Genomic DNA, 20,915 nt, shown 5'->3' with positions numbered 1-20,915 from the left:
AAGTAGGAGAACTTTCTAGCGACCGAGATCCAGAGAAGCAATCCGATGAGGTTCACGATGGCGGATTTGAGTGCTGAAGTCGTAGTTACACCAATCACAAGCACACCAAAGGATCTCTCGCTCGTCAATGGAAACTATCAAATAGAATCTCTCACTATTAGGCTTTCGGCAGCCATGATGTTGCTCTCTGGAATTGTCATCGAGCAAGACTGCCGTGATATGTATGCATTCCATGACAGATTATAAGACAAAATAAAAGAGGGGGTGAAGACGCTACCAATTGAACAGAAGCTTGATATCTTGCATGGCTGCTTCCGTCTCGAGCATCTGCGACGGTGGAAAGCACCGGTCATGTCTAAGATGTGTCACAGAGCAGTCGCTTGACAGAGCATTGTCTCCACTTGTGTTTATACCATAATAGTTTTAGACAGACATCAAGCATAACATGACCGCCATTTGTGAGACGCGTATCGGTACATTGTATACAGCTCACACAATCACCATCTTTTTTGATCTTACTGCGGGAAAAAAAAAAGAGATTACGGACATCTTCTATACGATTTCGACTTTGTTTATTAATAAGGAGATCCAGTTAATATTATAGCGTATGATTTGTGATCAAGATCAACTATTTTAATGTGCGTCTCTAATATTTCTGCAATATATGAAGAAATAAGACGAGACCGAACGTATACTCGATGCGACACGATACGACCATCATTGATCTGTAGTTCTACGGTATCGTGAGATGAAAGTGTCTTAGCCGCAGCATGCGCCACAGCGTGCACCAGGCTGCTCTTTCGAACACAGCGCAAACTAATTAATTTAACGCGTCTAAGTTATCTCAATGTCTCAAAATCAAGTAGATGAATTTTATCTCGCTTTGGCCACGATCAACGAGAAATAGGCCAGCACACGTTTTTCACGCTTTGCATGTATCTCATATGCCGTACCCCAACAAATGGCCACGATACCTTCGCTAGATGAAGCGGAAGACACTTTCACTTCAACTCGCATCCGTGAGGTGCTCAAGCCTACAAATGCCAGACCTCCAGCTACGTGGGAGCCGCAGTTTGAAGTGGAGACTTTCCGAAGGAAGATTGTTAATCGTGAGACAGGCCGGGTGAGATTATTTTCCGCTGAACAAATGTACGAGAATGCCAAAGCTTGGTGTGGCGACCTGTATGACGATTTCAAGGCCTCAAATCTGAATCTCTTATGCCTTGACGACGCATACGCCAAATTGCTATTTTGCAACTTCCAAGGAGTGCAGCATGTAGATCAGATTGTATCCGGAGTGTCCAAGTTGTTACGTAGATTGCCAGTCGTCTCGATGGAACTTCACAACCCTAAAATTGACCCTCTGTACAGCGACATGGCCCCAGAATGCTTTATAACGAACAATGAACCAGGGTGGGTTAGTCTCCGCTTTGCTCGATTCATCAGTCGAAACGTGCTATGCATGGCTGTCGAGATGCAGTTGCTTCGAAGCAACCTCCGCGACTCCGACTATGAGGCTTTGATCGACGTAACGAGCGAAGTGCTAAGGGCTGCCATGGAACTCTCCACTGCTAAGCCATCACTCGAGTGGTTCCTTATCAAGGCATTTCTTTGGTCATCATGGCAACGCATGACAACTTTGTACCATAATAGGCAGCTCCAAATCCAACTTCGAGGTTTCGACGCGCGACTACATCTCAACACGGCATTAAAGGGCGCCGAAATCTACAACACAGTCCTAAAATCTCAGTTAGACAGCGAGGAAACATGCGCACCCGCCTACATGTGTAAATGGGCGTTAAGGGTATTGCGCGAGGACAAAGCCATTGTCGGGAGAGATTTTCGAAGATTCTTCCAAATTTTCTCGCAAACATTTGCTGGTCGCATTCCGCGGTGCACTCACATCAACGGTGCCGCAGCAAAGAGCTGTGACGGACGGAAACCGAGATCTTGTCTTAGGTTTTTCGGACTGAAGATTGAGAATCAATCAGCACATTCTCTAAGTTGCTCTGGAACCTGCAAAAGACTGTATTGGGACGAAGACTCATGGAAAGCAGTTGGGGGAGGAGCTGCTGTTGCATTAGATTTGGGTCCTGGAAGTAGAATTCGTTATATTCATTCTTCAGAACGAACACTAGCAATCTCGCACGTATGGAGTCACGGACAAGGTGGGAGACCTGAGAACGACCCGGATAATGAAGGAACCGGTTTCAACAGCTGTCTCCATCATCGGTATTCTAAAATCGCGAGATTATATGGATGCGACTCTTATTGGATGGACACGCCTTGCATCCCAACGGATCATGCACTTCGGAAGGACGCAATAAGAAACATTAACCGAATCTTCACAGAAAGCAAAATGACGCTCATTTGCGACAAAGATTTAATGTCCATTGATGTACAGAATTTGAACATCTCAGTCGAAGAATCCATTCTTACCACAATACTTGTTTGCGATTGGAACGTAAGAGCCTGGACCACATTGGAAGCATTTAGAGGGAGAAAGAGTCTCTACATACTTTGCAAGGACGATCATGTAGTATCCTTGCACAATGTTGCGCAAAACGTATGCGAGAGCGGCGCAATGGAGCTATCTGGCCTTTTCCTATCTGCACAGCATTTGATACCTTTCGATCCGGATAACAGACCTATTGAGCAGCGCCAAAGACTTACAAAAGATGACACCGACAGTCGCTTCGCAGACATGTACCGAGCCGCCGACATCCTCTCTTGTCGACATGCAAGCAGAGAGGGAGATGAGATCGTAATTTGGACTTTGCTTTATAACGACATTCCCTTTGACAACATGGTAGACATCTGGCGCAACCGAGAGTATGTTCGGACCGGTTGGTTGGTGTCTGACCTGCCGAGGATCAACCAAGAAGGCCTAAGTTGGGCACCTTCACATCCCAATTTCCATCATTCCGATAAAGATTATGACCAGCAACGTATCCCATATGATGGACTATACAGCAGATTAGGAGAGGTGCTAGACGTCGGGCTGCTTGCTGAATGGTCCGCGTATGGAATCTTCTCAGGAAACCTTAAAAGAAACAGGTGGAAAATCCTCAAACAGAAAATGTTCAAGGGTTACAAGACGGATCTCGAACTTAATCTTCCAGGAGAAAGTTTGTGGTCCCAAATCACGTCAGCGGGTTTAGCGGGAAACTCAAGGGAGAGTTTTATGGCACTATTAAAGCCACTTCCTGTATCATCTTATGAACCTATCAAACATCCCCGCTGGCCATCAAAGCAAATACTTGTCGTTGTAGCTTCAGATGGCGGAATAGCGAATGTACCACGAAACCAGAAGAAAAAAATGCCTCTGCGTTCTGGCGATTTTGCCATTAGCAGCAACAATTACGTCTTTCGTAAATGGCGTTGGAAAGGTATCTTAGAGCTTGACCAATCGACGACTCCTATCGGATTCAAGGATCTATGGATTTTAATCAGTTAAATCTAAGCGCTAAGTTTATCAGTAGAGGAATGCGAAAGCTAGCGCTTCAGCAGTTTCAACTGAGCTACCACCTCCTCTCTTGTCTCAGTTTCTGTGCCTCCGTAGGTTGTTGATCAGTGGAGACAGGACCAGATGTCTGTATTCTCGGGGATCAGGACAAAGAAAAGTTTCATGGTCATCGCGAAAAAAGATTTTTTCTACAATTCCTTTGTGCAATTTTTAAAGCTTTTATACAAGATCACGAAAATTTGCAGGTCAGATTGTAGATGATTGTACGTTGAATCTGGTGGTTGCACGAGTCACTTCAGCCACGAACCATTGAGATCCGTTGTCTGATTTGAGACAAGACCACTTTGATCCGGCTCTTTGAACGTATCTTCGGATAAAGCGGCTTGTGTTCCTCATAGGGATCGTGCTCTTGATCATAATCAACGTGGACGAATGCTCGTTCTACGTCTTCGAGACCCTCTATTTTTCGCTGAAGTGTTTGACTAACATCGTGTGTAACCTTTAATATCGTATTCTCATCCATGATGATGTCGATCTCAACGAAGTACTTTTCTCCTGCGTGGTATGCTCTACACTAGCCTTGGTGTTAAAAGCAATGAGAAAATTGTTCTATCGAGAGATTACTCACCGTGTCGATGCTTTTGATTTGTTCATCATGTGTCATACTTACGTATAATACTTTCGACAGAAATTCTCTAGGTGCGGACTTGCCGACAAGAAGCCATATTTGTTCGTATGCAGTCGAGGCCCACGAGAAAAGAATGAGCAGTGCAATGAGGATAGCGCCGATAGGGTCAATATACCACACGAGCCTAGTTCCAATAATAGACATGACTAGACCAAAGGAATTCACAACTATGTCGTTGCGGTGGTCGATCTACACTTTCGTCAGTCCCGTCATTGACACTCCGAAGTCAAGATTCCCACAAAGAAAACGTAACAAGCTGGATAGCGCCGAAGGAAAAAACAATACAGCATCAAGCTGAATTTGGAAAAGACTGAAGTCTAAATCAGTGACTGTTCGAAAAATTTTGGCCTTGAAATAGGTCTTACTAGCAACGCCAACACAAATGAGTGGCACCAATTCGAGTGTGCTATCGGTTCTTTTGCCCTCACCAAGTGCGCGAGATGATTCTACCTGTGCTAACATGAGATCGTCTACTTTTATCATGTTCAAAACTAACTCACGATCAATTGAACCGCTACAGTCGTCATCAAAGCACAAAATAGAATGATACCGACAGTCTCAATACGAGTTCGTCCGATTGGGTATTTATACACACTCGGTCGTCGTGCCATGCGTGAGGTAACCATCATGACAATGGAAGACACTAGGTCCATCTACGGGCGATCAGTTCTCGAACACACAAAGATGATGACTTACGTACGAAAGCATCGGCCGCTGTTGCGAACAAAGATAAAGAACCCGTTGCGATAGCTGCATAGATTTGGATAACAAACAAGCAAAAATTCACAGTTGCAGAGCCATACACAGCTGTTTTGATCTTTGGCCCATTTGTCTCAAGATCTAAGGCAGAAAGACGCTCTTCATCGCCGCTCTGAAGAAACTGATCAATTAGCTGATTCTGTTTGCTATAGAAATTTTTCAGCTTTCGAGGTTTTGCTGTCGGGAACTCTTCTTTCAGCTTCTTGGTAGTTATATCCAACTTCTTGTGCTGAGCTAGAGCCATAGGATCATTCGGGATGACGGCCTCGGAATGAATTTCAGTTGCATTGTCTTGTAGGTCATTTTCCGGTGTCACACGGCAAACGTTCTCTTGGACTGCAGCGAAAGAATTCGCAATATCATCCTTTTGATAATCTGTCTTTCCATCGACATTGAACGACAGCGGAGACTTTATTGATTTTTCGACGGCAATATCAGAAGTTTCGCAGCTCAGCTCTAGTTTCTCATCCGCAACATTCATTTTATCCGCTGATTCCTCATCTTTCTTCATTGTTGGCATTGCAATAGTGTTATTGATTATGTATTTGTACTCCCTTGAGCTTGATCGAGCAAAACAGGATGATTTCGTTGTAGGCGTTTTGAATTACGCCGCAGTGTGAAATATGACTGATAAGGATAGGAAATGAACAGTTAACCGTCTATTCTGCAAATTGGTCACAACCATATATTATAGGTAATAATTAGTCCATAGATGCGTCTGAGGGTATTACATAGTCGCTCGTGTCGACGATCATCCTGCGACTTCTTGGGACTGTCTTGGAGTGCCCACAAGTCCTGTGTGATTGAGTTAGCCATGTATCATCACATTTCTTGTTTGAGATTTCGTCCCAGAATGATATCCATACACTCTTTGACTTGGAATGTCTAAGAGGTGAAGTCACTAACTTGGCATCTCTCGTCGTTCCAATGAGAACGAAAGTTTCGTCACGAAGCCGTAAATGTTTCCCGATAGAGGAGATACGACAAAACCTTACTCCACGATCGTTGTCGACTTGGCAGACAAGGCCAACCTTAAATCTATCGATGATATAGCCTGTCTGACTTCTTGACATTTCTTGCTTCGTTAATGTGGGTCTCTGAATGGGCACAAAACGCGACACCAATGATGGGTGAGACATTCGAGATCTGACAAATTCGTCCAAACAAAATCACGAGTCCATCATGAAACAAAATGCGCTGCATTCTGGAAAAAGAATACGTGTAGAAAAAGAAATCTTGCATGGGCTTCCGTCCTACTAGGGAGACTTTGCTGCATCGTACGTAGTAGCTGAGGCCATTTAAAACCCCATAGGATGTAGAGACATGAATTGTCATCACCCCGTGACCCTCCGTGCATCACAAAGGGCTACATGGTCCCGGCCATGAACTTTCATTGTCATAGCGCAAAATGTTCATTATGCTTTTGTGGGCACAATAGAAGGCCAAGATCCTTCTACAATGCTTCGGTAGTCACAGAATTCTCGAGATAAGCCGTTCTATATGCATCCGTAACAATACATGTCTTGGTTGTCTTAGTTGTTAAATCCAGGAGAAAGAGGAAGTAGTCTAGAAGCACAGAGGCCTCGGACGAGTACACTTTCCTCAATTGACTCTTGTCTGTTGTACGAAAGCAAGGAGATCCGTGTGGCTCTCTTGAATATTTGTTTGATAATGAAAGCCATGATGGACCAAGGACAGAGAAGGACGGCTTGGTAGAACCTGAAAGTTAAATCCAGCTCTTTGACTTAAAGAAAGTATATGACAAGCATTGAGAACCGAAAATTCCGCTTTCCTTGTGGCTGTATCTCTTCGTTGACTTTTCGGACATTCAGACATCCGCAGGAACAGAGTCAAGCCGTTGCTCGAATTTCTTCATCCGTGCTCCCTCAAGCACCAGAAGCTGCTGGTCAGCTTCAAGTTCATTGTCTTCAACTTACTTCCGTCACCTGAACTAAACTTGTCGGCTAATCGGTATCTACAAGTCCGGCGAGTTGATTTCAACTTTGACACTCAACTGGGCAGTGGTAGCGAAGGTGGCTTTTGAGATGGCATCTACAACTGCCACGCCAACGGTTGATAGTGGACCAAACATGACATCTGCTGCAATGCCATTGATGGCGGAGCAGACGAAGCCTGCTTGTGGAACAACAGGAACCCGTGAAGCGTACGATTTGCCTCTCCATGTGATTGCACTTTGTAGGTCCTTGACTTCCTATCTTTTCGAGGGCTACTGACAATCGTTAAGTCCTTGTGCTTGGAGCATCATGCTTTGGTGCTGGTTTTCCTGTTGTCGCCAAAAAATTCAAGCGGCTTAGAATTCCTCCAAAAGTTTTCTTCTTTTGCAAGCATTTTGGCACTGGGGTTTTGATCGCTACCGCATTTGTCCATCTATTACCCACGGCATTCCAATCTTTGAACAATCCTTGTCTGCCAGATTTATTCACTGATGATTATCCAGCATTGCCTGGCGTCATCGGTCTCGGGTCATTGTTCATGTTGTTTGCCATTGAACTGTGAGAAGTGCCTCCTCCCCTTTACTTAGCACTACTAACTGTAGGAAGATGGATGCATGCGAAAATGCCGCATGGCCACAGTCATGGAAGTGCCACCGGGGAAGAATTTGCTGGTCATCAGGTGTCATTACGTCCTGAATATCCCACTCTAAAGAGTCGTGCACCAACACCCTTTGAACCCAAATTAGAAAGTCCGTATCCAGACGAGAAGAAGCTGTATGGATATTCCTTGAATGAAGTTGAACGTTCTGACACTGGGCCGACTTCCGAGATGCCACCATGGTTTATTGTGTTCTATGAACAATATGTTCGCCAGCGGGAAGACATGATACAAATGATCAGACAGTATGCCCCAGCTCTTCCATCGTATCACGGTCAGCACCGTTCAGAATCTAGCGATACCTATGGAGAAGACGTTGGTACCGAGTCATTAGCAGATGCAAAGCAATACGGGGTTGCTGATCTCGAATACGGAGCTGTTGATCCAGCGATCATGAAGAAGATGTCCATGGAAATCACCCTGCTCGAGGGTGGCATCTTATTTCACTCTGTGTTCGTTGGCATGACGGTCTCGATCACAACCGATGGATTCATTGTTCTACTCATTGCAATTCTTTTCCATCAGACATTCGAGGGTCTTGGCCTGGGGTCTCGTATTGCAGCCGTTCCGTATCCTCGCGGCTCAATCAAGCCGTGGTTGTTGGTTTTTGCATTCGGCACAACGGCTCCAATTGGTCAAGCTATTGGTTTGATTACTCGAAATAGCTATGATCCAAACAGTGCCTTTGCTTTAGTTCTTGTTGGATTCTTCAATGCATTTTCGAGTGGTTTGTTGATCTATGCAGGGCTCGTGGATCTTCTCCATGCAGACTTTCTGTCCGAAGAGGCCGATCGAGTACTGACTCATAAGAAGAAAATACAAGCTTTTATTTACGTTCTTTTGGGTGGTAAGGGCATTACCCCTACAGTCTAAATTTTGATATGGCTAACGTTTTGAAAAGCTGCCGGGATGTCGATCGTCGGAGCATTTGCCTGAGCAATGTGCACCTTATTTTGTAGGTTGGAGTTCTATGGTTCACCTCGCACTGTATGAAGGGGACAATGACATCCATTTATTTGTGGCCGATTCTTTAACATTTAAGTTTGCTTTCATTTTGAGAAGAAGCCAGTCGACACTGCGCAAGTCTTGGCCTGATGGTCAAAAGAGAGCCTGTCGTTCATTATCTATAGATTCTTTGCAAGAGCACACGGATATATGCATAATCAATACGCTCATTTAGCCGACCGGCCTAAGTTCTGTAGTCTCACAAAAATTGTTCTGACGTCACATATGCAGGGCTTTAATCGCTGATAGCCTGCTATCTTTCAGCACTCCAATACAAGCAACTGAAGCCATCAAAATTTACTTACGGAGCCTTCAATCAACGTAATAGTGGCAAAAACTGCTTGATCTGCTCCTCGTAACTTCACAATGCCAGACTCTGCACAGATTAATCGCTCCATATCGACCGTGCGGACAGAATTGGAGTACCTGCGAGACACGGGCGTCCTTCTTCAACAGCAATTTGACTCTATCATGGCGCAGCTTCCACAAAATGGCCAACAATCCTCTTACGTGGATCCACGTTATGGAGGACCACAATGGGCACCCCCGGCTCAAATCTTCAATCAGGTCTCAGCAGCTGCACAGAATCCGCAGAGTCCTGCGAATCCTGATCATCCAAAGGTATCCTGGTGTACTCGAATAAGCATATTAATAATATAAGGAAGCTAACAAAGATATAGCACCACGAATGGGCCAAAGGCATGGCAAGTAAGTTCGGAAATGCCATGATGTGGGGAGCAGGAGCTACCTTTGGTGGCGATATTGTCAATGATGTTATGCAACATATCTAGTCAAAAGTCTATAAATCATGCCAAAATTGGTGAAAATTCGCACAGATTCAGCTCCTTCTTCCGTTGATGCATTTTATCCAAACCTTCTGGCTCCAATAAATGAGGCCTCCGAGTCCTAGCTCCGCAACAAGCACACCGAGCTGAATGGGGGAAAATACTGCTCCTCTGATGACCAAAAACGCGGAGACCAGACTGAAAATCACAGGAATGAGTATGTTCGGCTTGAATGGCCTTGAAAGTTCTGGTTGCCTAAAGCGCAGAATTACGTCGCCAAACACAGTAAAGAAGAAGAACGTGTCTAGATTCATCAGTGATTGGAGCAAAACGTAGTGCTCAATAGCTTACATTGAGTTAATCCAATAAAGGTAAGCAAAGCACGAAAGTTACCGATCAGCATGTAAGCACTTGCCAAGAGAGTGCTCAGTATCAACGCATTGAAAGGAGCATCAAATCGCAACTTTTCCGTACGCGAAGGTTGATGTCTTATGCTGCCAATATATGCAAAGAAGTAAGGAATGTAAGACTTATTAGCAGCCGCAACCGTCAGTCGTCCAGCCACGAAGACATTGCTATTGATAGCACCAATGATTACAAGGCATATCAGAATTGCGAAAACAATTCCCGCTCCTTTGCCCAACAGGCCCTTCACAGCATTCTAGATATTATTAGTGACACAGAATCAGAAATCAGCGGAACAGATACATACAATGGCTATGGCATCCGTCAAGCCTATCTCATTCCATGGCAGGAGGATATAGTATGCCGCATTAACAAGCACATAACTTGCAATTACTGTAGGAATTGCAGTGTTTAAAGCAAGTGGAAGTTGTCGCCCAGGATTCTGAAGTTCCGCAGCAATGTAGTTCGCCCCATCCCAACCGCAGTAGGCCCAAAGACCAGCATAGATAGCTGTCGAATAATGGCCCAGTGCCTTCCACATCGAAACGTCGTCCCAATTGATGGTTCCACCTGGCGTTACGCTTGGCCTAGTGGTGAACCATCCTCGTTCATGCCAATCTTTGCCGCCGAAGTCTTTGGAATGATCAACTCCGTAGATAATGGCGACAGCTAGACCGACTAAAACCGGGAGCGCTACAGAAAACAACTTAACGAGAGCGAAGAAGTTTCCCAGTCGAGCGCTTGTCTTGGTGTTGATGCAATTTAGCATGACATTGATTATTAGAACTAAGATGGATATAAATTTGTATTCCCATCCCGATGCTGTACCTTTGCTAGCAGAATTTGCGGCACTGTAAGCAGTCTCGACGAAAACGATGCATAGCAACGAGAGCGTAGACGGCACAATGGCGACGATCCATGTGTACGCGGCAAGAAAGCCGGCGAAGTCCCCGTAGATATATTTGAGGTATTCTTGCACGCTTCCCTCTCCGGGAAGCGCAGTGCCCAGTTCTGCAAGCGTTGCTGCGCCCGTCCAGGCAAGCAAGCCTCCAATCAACCATATGAGCAAGGCAGCACCAGGAGAAGGCACATTCGTGTCCACTGCTGCAGGAGAGGCGAATATTCCCGAACCAATAATGCAACCTATCAACAAGGCGTACCCGTTGAAAGCATTGAGATGCTTTCCAAATCCGGTCGATTGCTGGGTCTGAACGGCTCCTGGTGTAGCGTGTGCTGGCTCGTCCCTGACTAGCAGTGGTCTCTGCTCATCGGCTTGCCTTTCAATGTCTGGTCTCATTTTAATTATCTCTTGATTAATTTATTGTAACAACATAGATAAATCGAGTGGGTGAAATTGAAACTTGGAAGAATTTTGAGTTGAACTGATAACGCAATCGTCTTGGCCGAAGACGTGCGATAATGCCGGGGTCAGTAAGGACAGACACTAAACTAGAGTGATAATTTGCATGCTTAAACTTCTGCATGTTACGATGAAGGTCGTTCCTACATTGAGGTGAGAAGGTAGATGCTTTGTCCCTCTCAGATCCACGTTAGTTGTCATCCTATGCCTTACATAGAACCAAAAGCTGCTTGAAGCGTCATTGCGCTGTTCACATGCAACGTCAACTAAGACCTCAGGAATATTCAGCGGCTCGATTAGTCGAGGTAATCTATCCTTTTTTTTTCACATTGTCTTTAAATGAGAGTCGTGATCGAATGCGGGATAGAATGTTTAGATTTACTGCGCCCTCTCGCACGCCTGATGTGAGGAACGTGCATTTGTCCTATTGCGCCTCTCAAGCGGGACCTCCGTCCAGGTAGCGTTGCCGTGCTTTGTTGCTTTTTACGTCTTTAAGTTATCCTTCCCACACTCACGAACATGACTGCCCTACGCTGAGTCTGAATCCATATTGCACTCGCCATGAACCGCATCTTTGGCCAAGAAAACGAAGAGCTTAGCGCTTGGTCAGAGGCTCACTACGAACGCCTGAAGAAGAGCTTGCCCTCTGATTCATCCTCCACCAGCAATGACAGCCCAGCCATTTCCTGGCCACTCGAGCGCCCCAATGACGGCGATGCTCCCTTCAACCCCCGTATCGAAGATGAATTGCGGAAGCGACCCCTCCATATCAAAGACAACCTCATGTCGAACCAGGAGAGCGCAGTCGCGAACCTAACTGTGGCCATGACGGACTTGCTTCCAGGGCGAAAGAGAGCACAATCAGGCATTGCATTGCGCTCGTGGTGCCTGGGACAGATATTCAGCCTGTCTTTTTTCTTCGCCTGCTACGCGTTCTACTCTGGTTCGAGGCTTTGGCGTCCTCCCTTTTTCATGATGTGCCTCTCACTTTTCCATTTCCTCGAATTCTGGACGCACGCAATGTTTAACCTACCGAACGCTACAATCTCCGCTTTTCTCCTCTTCGATAATGGGTGGCCTTACATGCTTGCGCATACTTCAGCCATGATTGAAACTATAATTACGAGCATATATTTCCCGGAGTGGCAGCAAAAGTGCTCACTCACCTGGCAGGGGTTCCCACTTGGAACATGGGCTGGTCTGATGTTGGTATTTGTCGGACAGACTGTTAGGAGCATGGCTATAGCAAAGGCAGGAACGAACTTTAATCATCAGGTGCAGCATAAGAAAAGGGATACTCACGAGCTAGTGACGGATGGCATTTACGGCATACTAAGACATCCAAGCTATTTTGGCTTCTTTTGGTGGGCCGTCGGATCCCAAATCGCACTGGGTAATTCGGTGTGCCTTTGCGTTTATATCGTTGTTCTTTGGCGGTTTTTCAACAGGCGTATTCATAGTAAGCCTTCCGTCCATCGCTTTTATTCTTGAGCTAACGTGAACCATCGACAGATGAAGAGAGACATTTGATTGTTTTCTTTGGCAAGGACTACATCTTCTACCGCACATATACAAAGATTGGCATACCATTCATATCATCATTAGACTATCCTGAACTGGTCAAGCCAGGTGACGGGACAAAGAAGTCTGAGTAGACGAAGACTCACTACACTTCTTTCCCTTGAAAAACGAGCATTGATCCGAGCTTCCACCCTTTAATCTGTTGGTGCGTTTTTTTTTTCAAGATATCAATCTTGGTTGTCCACGCCCACCCCAATACCATCCACAAAGTGCTCAATCTGCTGGCCTCTCTCCATGTAATACGTCTGTATCTGTCTTCGATAATATGTATGCTATTGTGAAATGGAATCAGCATCTTAAAGGACCAGGATATTATACAACGTTGATACGCACCAGGTCTAGTTTCTCCCTGAGCATGTTTTGCTCATCAATCATCTTCTTGATGCTCTCAGGCACGTGATTGCCCTTGACTTCGACTTTACAGCCCTTGGGCAACCAGCGCAATATGTGGCTGATGTCCAACACTGTAAGCATAACAATCTGTAGAAGAAAAAGACCTTTGACATACAAGTTCAAGTCATATGCTCTGTCACGAGGCATTGGCACTTTTGTAATGATTTCGAGACTCTCGAGGCCAAAGCAGTAACGTAGTCCGTTGGTGAATATATTATTGAAGGCTCCATTGAGAACGTCGCCATGGTCGTATATCGTGATCAAAGCGTGTCTTATCAACGAGCGTGTCGGCTGACGGAGTCGAGTTAAGGGCAGAAGGGACAATTCAAGGTGCAAGTTAAGAGAATTCTCTCTGTACAATACAGGAAGGGCCTCATGGTAGATCTGCTTGCAGAGTACCAGGACCTGGGGAGCCAAGGGATCTTCTGCAGTGCGTGGAATATGTTTTCTCCGCACTTGATTCACACGGCCTTCCAATACGTCCGAATCAGAATCACTGCTCCTTCTTCCATGTCTTAGGGCAAGTCTCTGGCTTCTTGTGTGCCTTTGGGAGACTACTGGGATTTTCTTTATGAGGTTGATTGGCTCATCGCGATACAACGCCTTGTGATAAATAGCGACACGAAGCTCGGTTGGAGAATCCAAAAAGTTGAAGACATGACGGCGACATAATTGATTTGAAGTGCAGAAAGGGCAACTGCTCGATTCGGCCCCTTGGATTGCATTACTCTTCAAACCCAACGCTGGTGCCATTGTTATTTGTGATTTCGAGTCTCCTGATACTCCGATGGGGGCGAAGTTGTTGATGAATTCTGCTTCGGAGGGCATTGTGCATCCGGGTATTTTGCCTTGTGCTAAGATGGGCCTTTAAGAGCTTTTAGGTACATTGAAAAAAAAAATGAAGCAATGAGGATTTGTCCTGCCGCTGAGTCTGGAGTAAGTTACCTGATTACAAGGCAGTGTCACAAACAAGTCACGTGATTTTAATGACCACCAGTTTCTGTTATTGTAACTGGGCAAGTTACTTCGACTTTGCTGCGTCCAGAGTCCTATTACTGCACAGTCATCGTGGCAAACATAACAGGTCAATGGACTTGTCATATCGAACCCGATGTATTTGCCGTTACTAAACAAGTAGGACGAGTGAGCGAGATTGGCCACCCTCGCTTTTGCTCGTTCGCACTTCCAAGGCGCAAAGGAATACAGTAAAGTCCGGACCACGTTTTAGGTCTATATACCGTCTCTGACACCGCTCAACTTATGAAAGACCCGCGCACTGCTAGCTGAGTGCCATTTTTTAATCTGACGACATTCTTTTACGAGCATCCTGCTTCGGCCCAATACGCAACGAGTGCGATGCACAAATGTCGGCGCCTGTGCTGCAAGGATTCGTAAATCCGGAGGTTTGGATACCACCTTTCCGGATTCCAGATCACCTCACCGAAGATCTTAACCCTCCGTATGGATCTAAACCAGTCATTGGTATCTTATATGTATCTTTCATGAAACCGCATGATACATTCAACGACAGCTCAGTTGCCAATTGAACTTGTTGCTTGCCAAGATGCATCTCAGCTCCTTTCTCTCTTTGTCTCCCATTGTTCTTCCTGCATTATTCATCCTAAAGCTGATTTACAGTCGCACTGTTCAATATAGAAAGCTAAGCCACATCCCGGGGCCTTTCTTGAGCGGAGTCTCGCGCTGGTTCTTTATCAAAAGTACTGCAAAGAACACGCTACATTTGGACTGCGCCACATTGTGCAAGAAATATGGTATACGAAATATAGTGGATGCTTTGCGTTTTTTCTAACGCTTGCATTTAGGACCTCTTGTTAGAGTGGACCCGAATACATTGCTCACGAATGATCCGGAGCTTATCCGTCGCATGAGCGCAGTCCGCTCTCCGTACACGAAAGGCGAAGTGAGTGTTAATAGTATGATTATGATCATGTGCTAACTAAACGGATAGTGGTATGCGTTGACTGCTCTTGATATTGAGCGCAATCACATATTCAGTGAAACCAATGAGGAGCGTCATTCTGCGTTGCGGACTCGGATGGCGTCTGGAGTATGTGTACTTAAGAAATTTTGTGACTAGCTGCTGACCGTCGTAGTATTCAGGCAAGGAACTTGGAAATTCGTACCTCGAAGAATGCATCGACAATCGCTTGCAAGACCTTTTTACTCTAATTAGGAATAAATATACGTCCGTTGGAGGAACGTTTCGGCCTGTCGACCTTTGCCGAATTATCCAGTACTTTGTAGTAGATGCCATTACTGACATTGCCTTCCGTGAGCCATTCGGTATGCTGCTAGCGGATGACGACGTGCACGGCTATATTTCCACACAGAAAGAGCTAATTCCCATCTTTGAATGGTTTGGTGCGCTGCCTTTCCTAGCAAAGATTGTAAAAACGCCGTTCATCGCCAAACACGCCATGCCGAAACCTACTGACAAGAATGGCATTGGCTACATGCTTGGTGTTGCAAAGAGCAAAGTCGACCAACGTTTCGGACCTGGAAAGGTCGTCAAGGACGACATGTTGGGCTCGTTCATCAAGCACGGTCTGGACCAGAAGCAGTGTGAAATTGAAGCTCCTTTGCAGGTTATTGCGGGCACGGATACGACAGTTTCGTCGTTCCGCGCGATTTCCATGTATATTATCTCAAATCCTCAGGTTTACGCCAAGGTCCAGGCTGAAATCGATGCTGCCGGCTTGACATCGACGATCATTACAGATGCAGAGGCACGAGAGTTGCCGTATCTTCAAGCTTGCATCAAGGAGGGCATGCGAATCTTCCCTCCTGTTACCGGCTTGTTCAGCAAGCGAGTGCCGGACGGCGGCGACACCATTCACGGCAAATTCATCCCAGGGGGCACCGAGATAGCATATGCTGCTTGGGATTTCTACAAAGATCCCAAGATCTTCGGAGCCGATGCTGACATTTTCCGACCTGAGCGTTGGCTTGAAGCGTCCGAGGATCAACTTGCAGCAATGACAAGGGTCACAGATCTAGTGTTTGGATATGGCAAGTACCAATGTCTAGGTAAACCTATTGCACTTCTCGAGCTTGGAAAGGCCCTTGGCGAGGTGAGTAGATACTTGATCGTAAACGCCTAGAAGGTGTTTTGACAACATGCCATTTAGATATTCCGCCGGTACGACATATCGCTGGTCAACCCGCTCCAACCTTGGAAATGCTACAATCGCAATGGCTTCTTCTTCCAATCAGATATGTTTGTTCGCATCTCTGAGAGGCAAAAGTAACTCGCTTAGGTTTTGAAATTGAACAGATTGATTTTTCTTGCAAGAGGGGATGCGATGGGTAAACCCCCCGTAATGATCGTGTTGCTGCGCTTTTCTGTTAGGCTGCGCAACTATTCTCAAATGACCATGTCTTTCCATTAAACAAGATCTCGACATCTCTCTACATCTGCTATCACCGCGCGCTCGGATCCGATTAGTAACGTTTGTATACAGATAGATAGGAAGAGTTTCGCGGACTGCTTTAGCTCCCCGAGCGAATAGTATGCTCAAGCGGGACAGGCTATTGCTTATGAGAACATTTGCGATGCCCTACCTTGGCAACTTCGCGCTTCGTGCTCTGTCGTTGCTTTCATCCCTCCGGCTTGTTTCTGAGCCAGATTCGGCCTGTTTTCCCAATGACGCCTACTGCTTCCGCGTGATCGCCGAGCGGCAATCCTTACGTGCATTAAACAAAAGCCTTACTACCAGCCCAGACAATTTTTGCAAGTCCACTAATCTTCCGTAACAGCTATATACAAGATTTTACGAGAACACACTTGTCAATGTAATTTTCACCTTTCCTGAGTTTTCTATTGTCGGACGAACTTCCGGGCTTTTTTTTTTTTTAAAAAAAAAAAAATAAAAACCCATTACGGTATTCTTGGTGTGAGCAGCATGCGCAAACGGGGCACATCCCCACGAACCAGGTGTCCTTGGCGCAGCGCTCGCGAGCAGGACAAGACCAGCGGGGGGGTGGATGGGTTGGGGAGAAACGTACGTCTTCGGCTATTGACTCGATTATCTGATGCGTCGTGCATACGAACATTTTTCTCATTTTGGCTTGGACTTTATGAGGGCTCGGCTGAGGCTCGTGGCCGGCTTCGTGCGACGCTCGGCGCCGCACAGAGGGCGGCGAAGATATAAAATCGCAAATTCGGATGGAGACCGACAGGCCTCGCCCAGAAGCGATCGTTCAGATTTTGCCACGCCGCACTGCAACGTCCGTTCTCGCAGATTCCCATCCCCAGGTCGAGATCGTCAGCCGATTTGCGTCCGACCACAATGTCGTACCATCTTTGTTCCCAGCAGAACCACGGCAAGGGCGCCGGGGCGAACGGCCGTTACTTGGAGCATCGCGGTGCCCATTCGCAACCCGCTTCAGAGCCCTCGCGGCATCTACCTAGACAGGCAAATTCGCCAACGATGGCGACGCAGGACGCTGGGTACGACCAAAATCAACAGACTGGGGCTTCGACCCTGGGAAGAAGCAGGTCCAGCCTCAAGACGAGGGAAAACAAGGCACATGGTCCGGCGGGGTTCCTGCTGGAAGTCGAGAGACAGTGGGCGGCATACTACGAACAGCAGCGACGAAGCGGTGTGTATGAATATGGAGACGAGAGCGTCCAGCAAAGACGACGTATCGAGCCGGACTTTGTGGCTTTCACAATTGCTGGTGGGAAGATCTACCTCGAGGAAGGTGGACCGACTCAAGCGAGCAAAATAAGTTCGGAAAACAGTCAAAGCTCTCATCGAATAGCAGGAGAGCACTGGAGGAAGAAGACAATTTAGATCATATCCCTTTAGCTCATTATGGCGTATCCTGCGTTAGAGGCAAGAGGAACAAGCACACAAAGATCACTGCTCTCACAAAGTCAAATGATGCCGTCTGATGAGTAGTGCAAATTCTCTCTCTTATTTTTTCTCTTTCTTTTTCTGTATGATCCCATGGCAGCTGCGAACAGCACGGTTGATAGATGCCGGCTGTAGGAAAAGTTTCGGTGCGTTCGAAGATCGACATATAGAGGTGAAAAACGCGAGCTGAACGTTCTCAAGCCGGTATGGAGCCGCATGGGGAGCTACTGGATCTGCAAGGGGGCACAAAGCATTCACGCATGCCGGGCCTCTCTTGATGTGTGTAAGGAGGATCAAAACACGGGCGCATGGTCATACTGCCTGGAGCTCCGCCGCTCAATGAGACTATGCAGGCGCCGTCCATCGCCCTATAAGGAATCATTCCCTAAGTCCCCGTTCCCTCCCGATTAGCAATGTGGCATCGTGAATAGACCCGTTCAGGAAAGAGGAAGGTGGAGCGTTGAGCCTTACCCAAAGCGGTTGCCACGCAGCCCATCGCGACCCCATGTTGAGTCAGTACAAAAACTCCACAAGGAAAGCGCAGTCGACGACCAACCGACAGGCCTCGAGGCTCTTTCCCTCCCAGGCAGCAGCGATGGTACTTATAATGAACGGTCTTGCTTCATTTCCCCTCTGCTCTGTCGATAAGCGTCTGCTCCAAGCCCACAGGCTCAAATGCTGTCTTGTCGTTCTTCTTTCGTGCCCATACAACATCTCCCTTCAGATACACCACAACCCCGCCTTTACCGGATGCACTCGCCGTGATCCTGAATAGCGGTAGCCCAGTGATGTCGTGTGCCTCTCTCAGAGGGATGAGCATCAACCCCTCTTGCTCACACCATTCTTCCACTACATCTTTGAATGTAGCCTCGACTTCTTGAGCCTGCGTCCGTGCCTTAACGGGCGTCTCCACTTCCTTGCTCCTCAGAGCTGAAGCAATCGGTTTGGACGGTCCAGCTGCAGGAGGCGGTAATTGGCTTATCGCGTCGTCACCAAGATCTATAGCTTGGTTCATCATCACCAAACCCTCCTCCCACTTGTCCGAAACCGCTTTCACCGCGTTGACAGACGCTGGAATCTGCTCTTTCCACCAATTATACCACTTTCCAATCTCCTCGTAATTCGCCTCGGGCATGGTAAGCCAGGCATGAAGTGTGTTAATCCACTTTGGAAAGAACTCGGCAATGAGTAGTTGCCCCATTACGGCAGGCTTGAAGAATTTCTCCCAGACAAGAACGTGTTCTAGAGGCGTGAGATCTTGATCTGGAGGATAAACCTCGAACGACGTAGCTAGGAGTTTAGCGAGTCGCGGGAGTAGATGTTTTACCAAAGCGTCTTGCAAAGTCGAGCCTAGGACGGAGGACCATGCGTCTAGACCCGGCAGGACTCCTCGCGAAAGATCCCATGTATCCAGTACGACACGTATCTTGCGCTTGACTTCAGTCAACAGGCCCGTTGCAGACGTGGGGTCCGTGTGATGCGGCGAGAGGAACTGCAGCCACGGGAAGAGCCAGATGTGAGGCAAAGGGGTGCCGTGTTTACGCTTCAGCGAAGTCCGTGGATTCCATTCCTGAATTGCGATAGACAGTTTCGAGACGACGAGATGGTCCACCAGGTTGTGGTATATAAATTCCGGGAGAAGGTCCCGCCAACTTTCCACCAAAGTGATAAGGGGGGAAGGGTTGAGCGGGTCCCACTCGTTCGTGATAGCCGTGCGAACCTTTGGAAGCCATGAGTTGTAGATGAGTGATTCGTACGGCGTAGTGGATTTCTGCCGCCGGATGGACTGGAAACCATCACGCCCGTTATGTATTGCCAGAGCTCGTTCGTCTTTCTTGATACCCAAGATGCGCTTGATCCGCAGCAGATATGGCACGAGATGAGTCGGCTTCTCTAACGGCTCCCAATCTATCATTTCTTGCTTGAAGAGCGGATTGATTGCGGCGACAGCAACCTCTGTCAGGTGGAAGCGCTCGACTTCTGTAGCGTACTCAACTTGCAGTGTTTCAAGCTTGCTGGTGACCTGTTCCCACGCGTTCGCGGCATCATCAGCCAGCCGCGGCCGTGACAGGTCTAGGTCTTGCAGGGCCTGGACAGCTTGCAGCATCTGCTCCACCTGCTTGATCTCCTCATCCTGCTCGGCGAGCTCTTGTCGCACCTGCTCTTCCTCCGCGAGGGCAAACTTGTTGCGCTCGGTGAGCTCAGTCCATGCATCGGCGTAGCTCTCCAGTTCCTTTCGTGCTCGGTTTGCAATCTTCTGCGCTTCCGTTTCTTCAACTGCAGACGTGAAGGTGGGTGTCATCAAACCAGCAGTGGACGTGATGAGTTTAGCCTCCTTGCCGGTCGCATCGATCAGACTCTTCAGCACATTCGGCACTTCCAGGCCTTCTGCCTGACGCTCGATCTCGGCCGCAGTCCTGTACTTCGTCTTCGGCTTCCTCGCTCCGCCAGGTGTGCTGGCGCCGCTGGCGGTGGCGCTTCGTACAGCCTCCTTCCTCTTCCGTCGTGCCTTTCTCTCCTCTTCGGACGAGTCCTCGTACTCCTCCCCACGCTTGAGCGCCTGCCTCTTCGCCTCCTGCTTGTCCTGCTCTGTCTTTTCGCGGACGGCGCCCAGACCGACGCCTTGCGGCCGCTGCTTCACTTCGATGGCTTTGAGAATGCCGTCACCAGAGCGACCGAGGCCCTCGCCTTCCTTGTAGCCCATCTTGGCCATCATCTTGGCGGCGAACGACATCTTCCCGCCTCCGCTGCCGCCGGCGCCGCCCAGCTTGGGCGCCTTGCGGCTGCCGTCATCTTCGGCGTCGCTTTTGCGCTTGAACATGGCGGCGGGCGATAAGGGCTCGGAAATGAGCGGCTCTGGCAAAGCTGCTTAGTGCGCACAGGAGCCGAGACGACGGGTGCGCATGTGAGCGAAGGCTGTTATCAAGCGGCCATCATCCGAGAATCCTATTCCTTGCTGCAAGGCGCGAAATGAGCGACG

The 20,915-nt window shown here is 47.5% G+C and overlaps 9 protein-coding genes across 9 annotated transcripts; 5 read left to right on the top strand and 4 right to left on the bottom strand.

Moving 5' to 3' along the window:
* Positions 1–961: 961 nt before the first annotated feature.
* PV09_06549 (uncharacterized protein) lies at positions 962–3,457 on the top strand (the record flags this gene model as incomplete). The annotated part of the gene is made up of 1 exon (XM_016360204.1): positions 962–3,457. One exon carries the CDS (start codon positions 962–964, stop codon positions 3,455–3,457), a length of 2,496 nt encoding a protein of 831 aa, XP_016211916.1.
* A 304-nt stretch (positions 3,458–3,761) lies between these two features.
* PV09_06548 (uncharacterized protein) lies at positions 3,762–5,424 on the bottom strand (the record flags this gene model as incomplete). The annotated part of the gene is made up of 6 exons (XM_016360203.1): positions 3,762–4,040; positions 4,095–4,343; positions 4,394–4,464; positions 4,520–4,604; positions 4,655–4,807; positions 4,855–5,424. 6 exons carry the CDS (start codon positions 5,422–5,424, stop codon positions 3,762–3,764), a joined length of 1,407 nt encoding a protein of 468 aa, XP_016211915.1.
* Positions 5,425–8,779: 3,355 nt separating this feature from the next.
* Positions 8,780–9,368, top strand: PV09_06547 (uncharacterized protein). The gene is made up of 2 exons (XM_016360202.1): positions 8,780–9,152; positions 9,212–9,368. Exons 1-2 carry the CDS (start codon positions 8,898–8,900, stop codon positions 9,320–9,322), a joined length of 366 nt encoding a protein of 121 aa, XP_016211914.1. The 5' UTR covers positions 8,780–8,897; the 3' UTR covers positions 9,323–9,368.
* Positions 9,245–11,286, bottom strand: PV09_06546 (uncharacterized protein). The gene is made up of 3 exons (XM_016360201.1): positions 10,029–11,286; positions 9,668–9,977; positions 9,245–9,620 (listed from the first exon to the last, which is right to left on the bottom strand). The coding sequence occupies exons 1-3, from the start codon at positions 11,016–11,018 to the stop codon at positions 9,370–9,372; spliced, it is 1,551 nt and encodes a 516-aa protein (XP_016211913.1). The 5' UTR covers positions 11,019–11,286; the 3' UTR covers positions 9,245–9,369.
* Positions 11,287–11,513: 227 nt separating this feature from the next.
* PV09_06545 (uncharacterized protein) lies at positions 11,514–13,066 on the top strand. Its single transcript, XM_016360200.1, has 2 exons — positions 11,514–12,540; positions 12,594–13,066. Exons 1-2 carry the CDS (start codon positions 11,643–11,645, stop codon positions 12,734–12,736), a joined length of 1,041 nt encoding a protein of 346 aa, XP_016211912.1. The 5' UTR covers positions 11,514–11,642; the 3' UTR covers positions 12,737–13,066.
* PV09_06544 (uncharacterized protein) lies at positions 12,614–13,952 on the bottom strand. The gene is made up of 3 exons (XM_016360199.1): positions 13,171–13,952; positions 12,996–13,113; positions 12,614–12,934 (listed from the first exon to the last, which is right to left on the bottom strand). The coding sequence occupies exons 1-3, from the start codon at positions 13,881–13,883 to the stop codon at positions 12,830–12,832; spliced, it is 936 nt and encodes a 311-aa protein (XP_016211911.1). The 5' UTR covers positions 13,884–13,952; the 3' UTR covers positions 12,614–12,829.
* A 523-nt stretch (positions 13,953–14,475) lies between these two features.
* Positions 14,476–16,634, top strand: PV09_06543 (uncharacterized protein). Its single transcript, XM_016360198.1, has 5 exons — positions 14,476–14,827; positions 14,879–14,976; positions 15,025–15,123; positions 15,170–16,147; positions 16,205–16,634. Exons 1-5 carry the CDS (start codon positions 14,620–14,622, stop codon positions 16,322–16,324), a joined length of 1,503 nt encoding a protein of 500 aa, XP_016211910.1. The 5' UTR covers positions 14,476–14,619; the 3' UTR covers positions 16,325–16,634.
* A 731-nt stretch (positions 16,635–17,365) lies between these two features.
* Positions 17,366–17,947, top strand: PV09_06542 (uncharacterized protein; the record flags this gene model as incomplete). The annotated part of the gene is made up of 1 exon (XM_016360197.1): positions 17,366–17,947. One exon carries the CDS (start codon positions 17,366–17,368, stop codon positions 17,870–17,872), a length of 507 nt encoding a protein of 168 aa, XP_016211909.1. The 3' UTR covers positions 17,873–17,947.
* PV09_06541 (uncharacterized protein) lies at positions 17,879–20,915 on the bottom strand. The gene is made up of 2 exons (XM_016360196.1): positions 18,407–20,915; positions 17,879–18,320 (listed from the first exon to the last, which is right to left on the bottom strand). Exon 1 carries the CDS (start codon positions 20,754–20,756, stop codon positions 18,558–18,560), a length of 2,199 nt encoding a protein of 732 aa, XP_016211908.1. The 5' UTR covers positions 20,757–20,915; the 3' UTR covers positions 17,879–18,320; positions 18,407–18,557.

The sequence above is a fragment of the Verruconis gallopava genome (assembly GCF_000836295.1).
Source record: "Verruconis gallopava strain CBS 43764 unplaced genomic scaffold supercont1.23, whole genome shotgun sequence".
NCBI lineage: Eukaryota > Fungi > Ascomycota > Dothideomycetes > Venturiales > Sympoventuriaceae > Verruconis > Verruconis gallopava.
The sequence above is the reverse complement of the archived record's forward strand: the minus strand, read 5'-3'. Positions and strand labels throughout refer to the sequence as shown.

Excerpts from the sequence above, each read along its gene's own strand:
- PV09_06547 (XM_016360202.1), top strand. The coding sequence starts at position 8,898 with ATGCCAGACTCTGCACAGATTAATCGCTCCATATCGACCGTGCGGACA. Across the intron at positions 9,153-9,211 it reads CGAATCCTGATCATCCAAAG|CACCACGAATGGGCCAAAGG; the intron begins GTATCCTGGTGT and ends ACAAAGATATAG.
- PV09_06546 (XM_016360201.1), bottom strand. The coding sequence starts at position 11,018 with ATGAGACCAGACATTGAAAGGCAAGCCGATGAGCAGAGACCACTGCTA. Across the intron at positions 9,978-10,028 it reads TGACGGATGCCATAGCCATT|AATGCTGTGAAGGGCCTGTT; the intron begins GTATGTATCTGT and ends AATAATATCTAG. Across the intron at positions 9,621-9,667 it reads CTTTATTGGATTAACTCAAT|ACACGTTCTTCTTCTTTACT; the intron begins GTAAGCTATTGA and ends TGATGAATCTAG.
- PV09_06545 (XM_016360200.1), top strand. The coding sequence starts at position 11,643 with ATGAACCGCATCTTTGGCCAAGAAAACGAAGAGCTTAGCGCTTGGTCA. Across the intron at positions 12,541-12,593 it reads TTTCAACAGGCGTATTCATA|ATGAAGAGAGACATTTGATT; the intron begins GTAAGCCTTCCG and ends AACCATCGACAG.
- PV09_06544 (XM_016360199.1), bottom strand. The coding sequence starts at position 13,883 with ATGCCCTCCGAAGCAGAATTCATCAACAACTTCGCCCCCATCGGAGTA. Across the intron at positions 13,114-13,170 it reads AGAGCATATGACTTGAACTT|CCACATATTGCGCTGGTTGC; the intron begins GTATGTCAAAGG and ends GTTGGACATCAG. Across the intron at positions 12,935-12,995 it reads TCAGGGAGAAACTAGACCTG|CATACATATTATCGAAGACA; the intron begins GTGCGTATCAAC and ends ATTTCACAATAG.
- PV09_06543 (XM_016360198.1), top strand. The coding sequence starts at position 14,620 with ATGCATCTCAGCTCCTTTCTCTCTTTGTCTCCCATTGTTCTTCCTGCA. Across the intron at positions 14,977-15,024 it reads CTCCGTACACGAAAGGCGAA|TGGTATGCGTTGACTGCTCT; the intron begins GTGAGTGTTAAT and ends CTAAACGGATAG. Across the intron at positions 16,148-16,204 it reads TTGGAAAGGCCCTTGGCGAG|ATATTCCGCCGGTACGACAT; the intron begins GTGAGTAGATAC and ends CATGCCATTTAG.
- PV09_06541 (XM_016360196.1), bottom strand. The coding sequence starts at position 20,756 with ATGTTCAAGCGCAAAAGCGACGCCGAAGATGACGGCAGCCGCAAGGCG.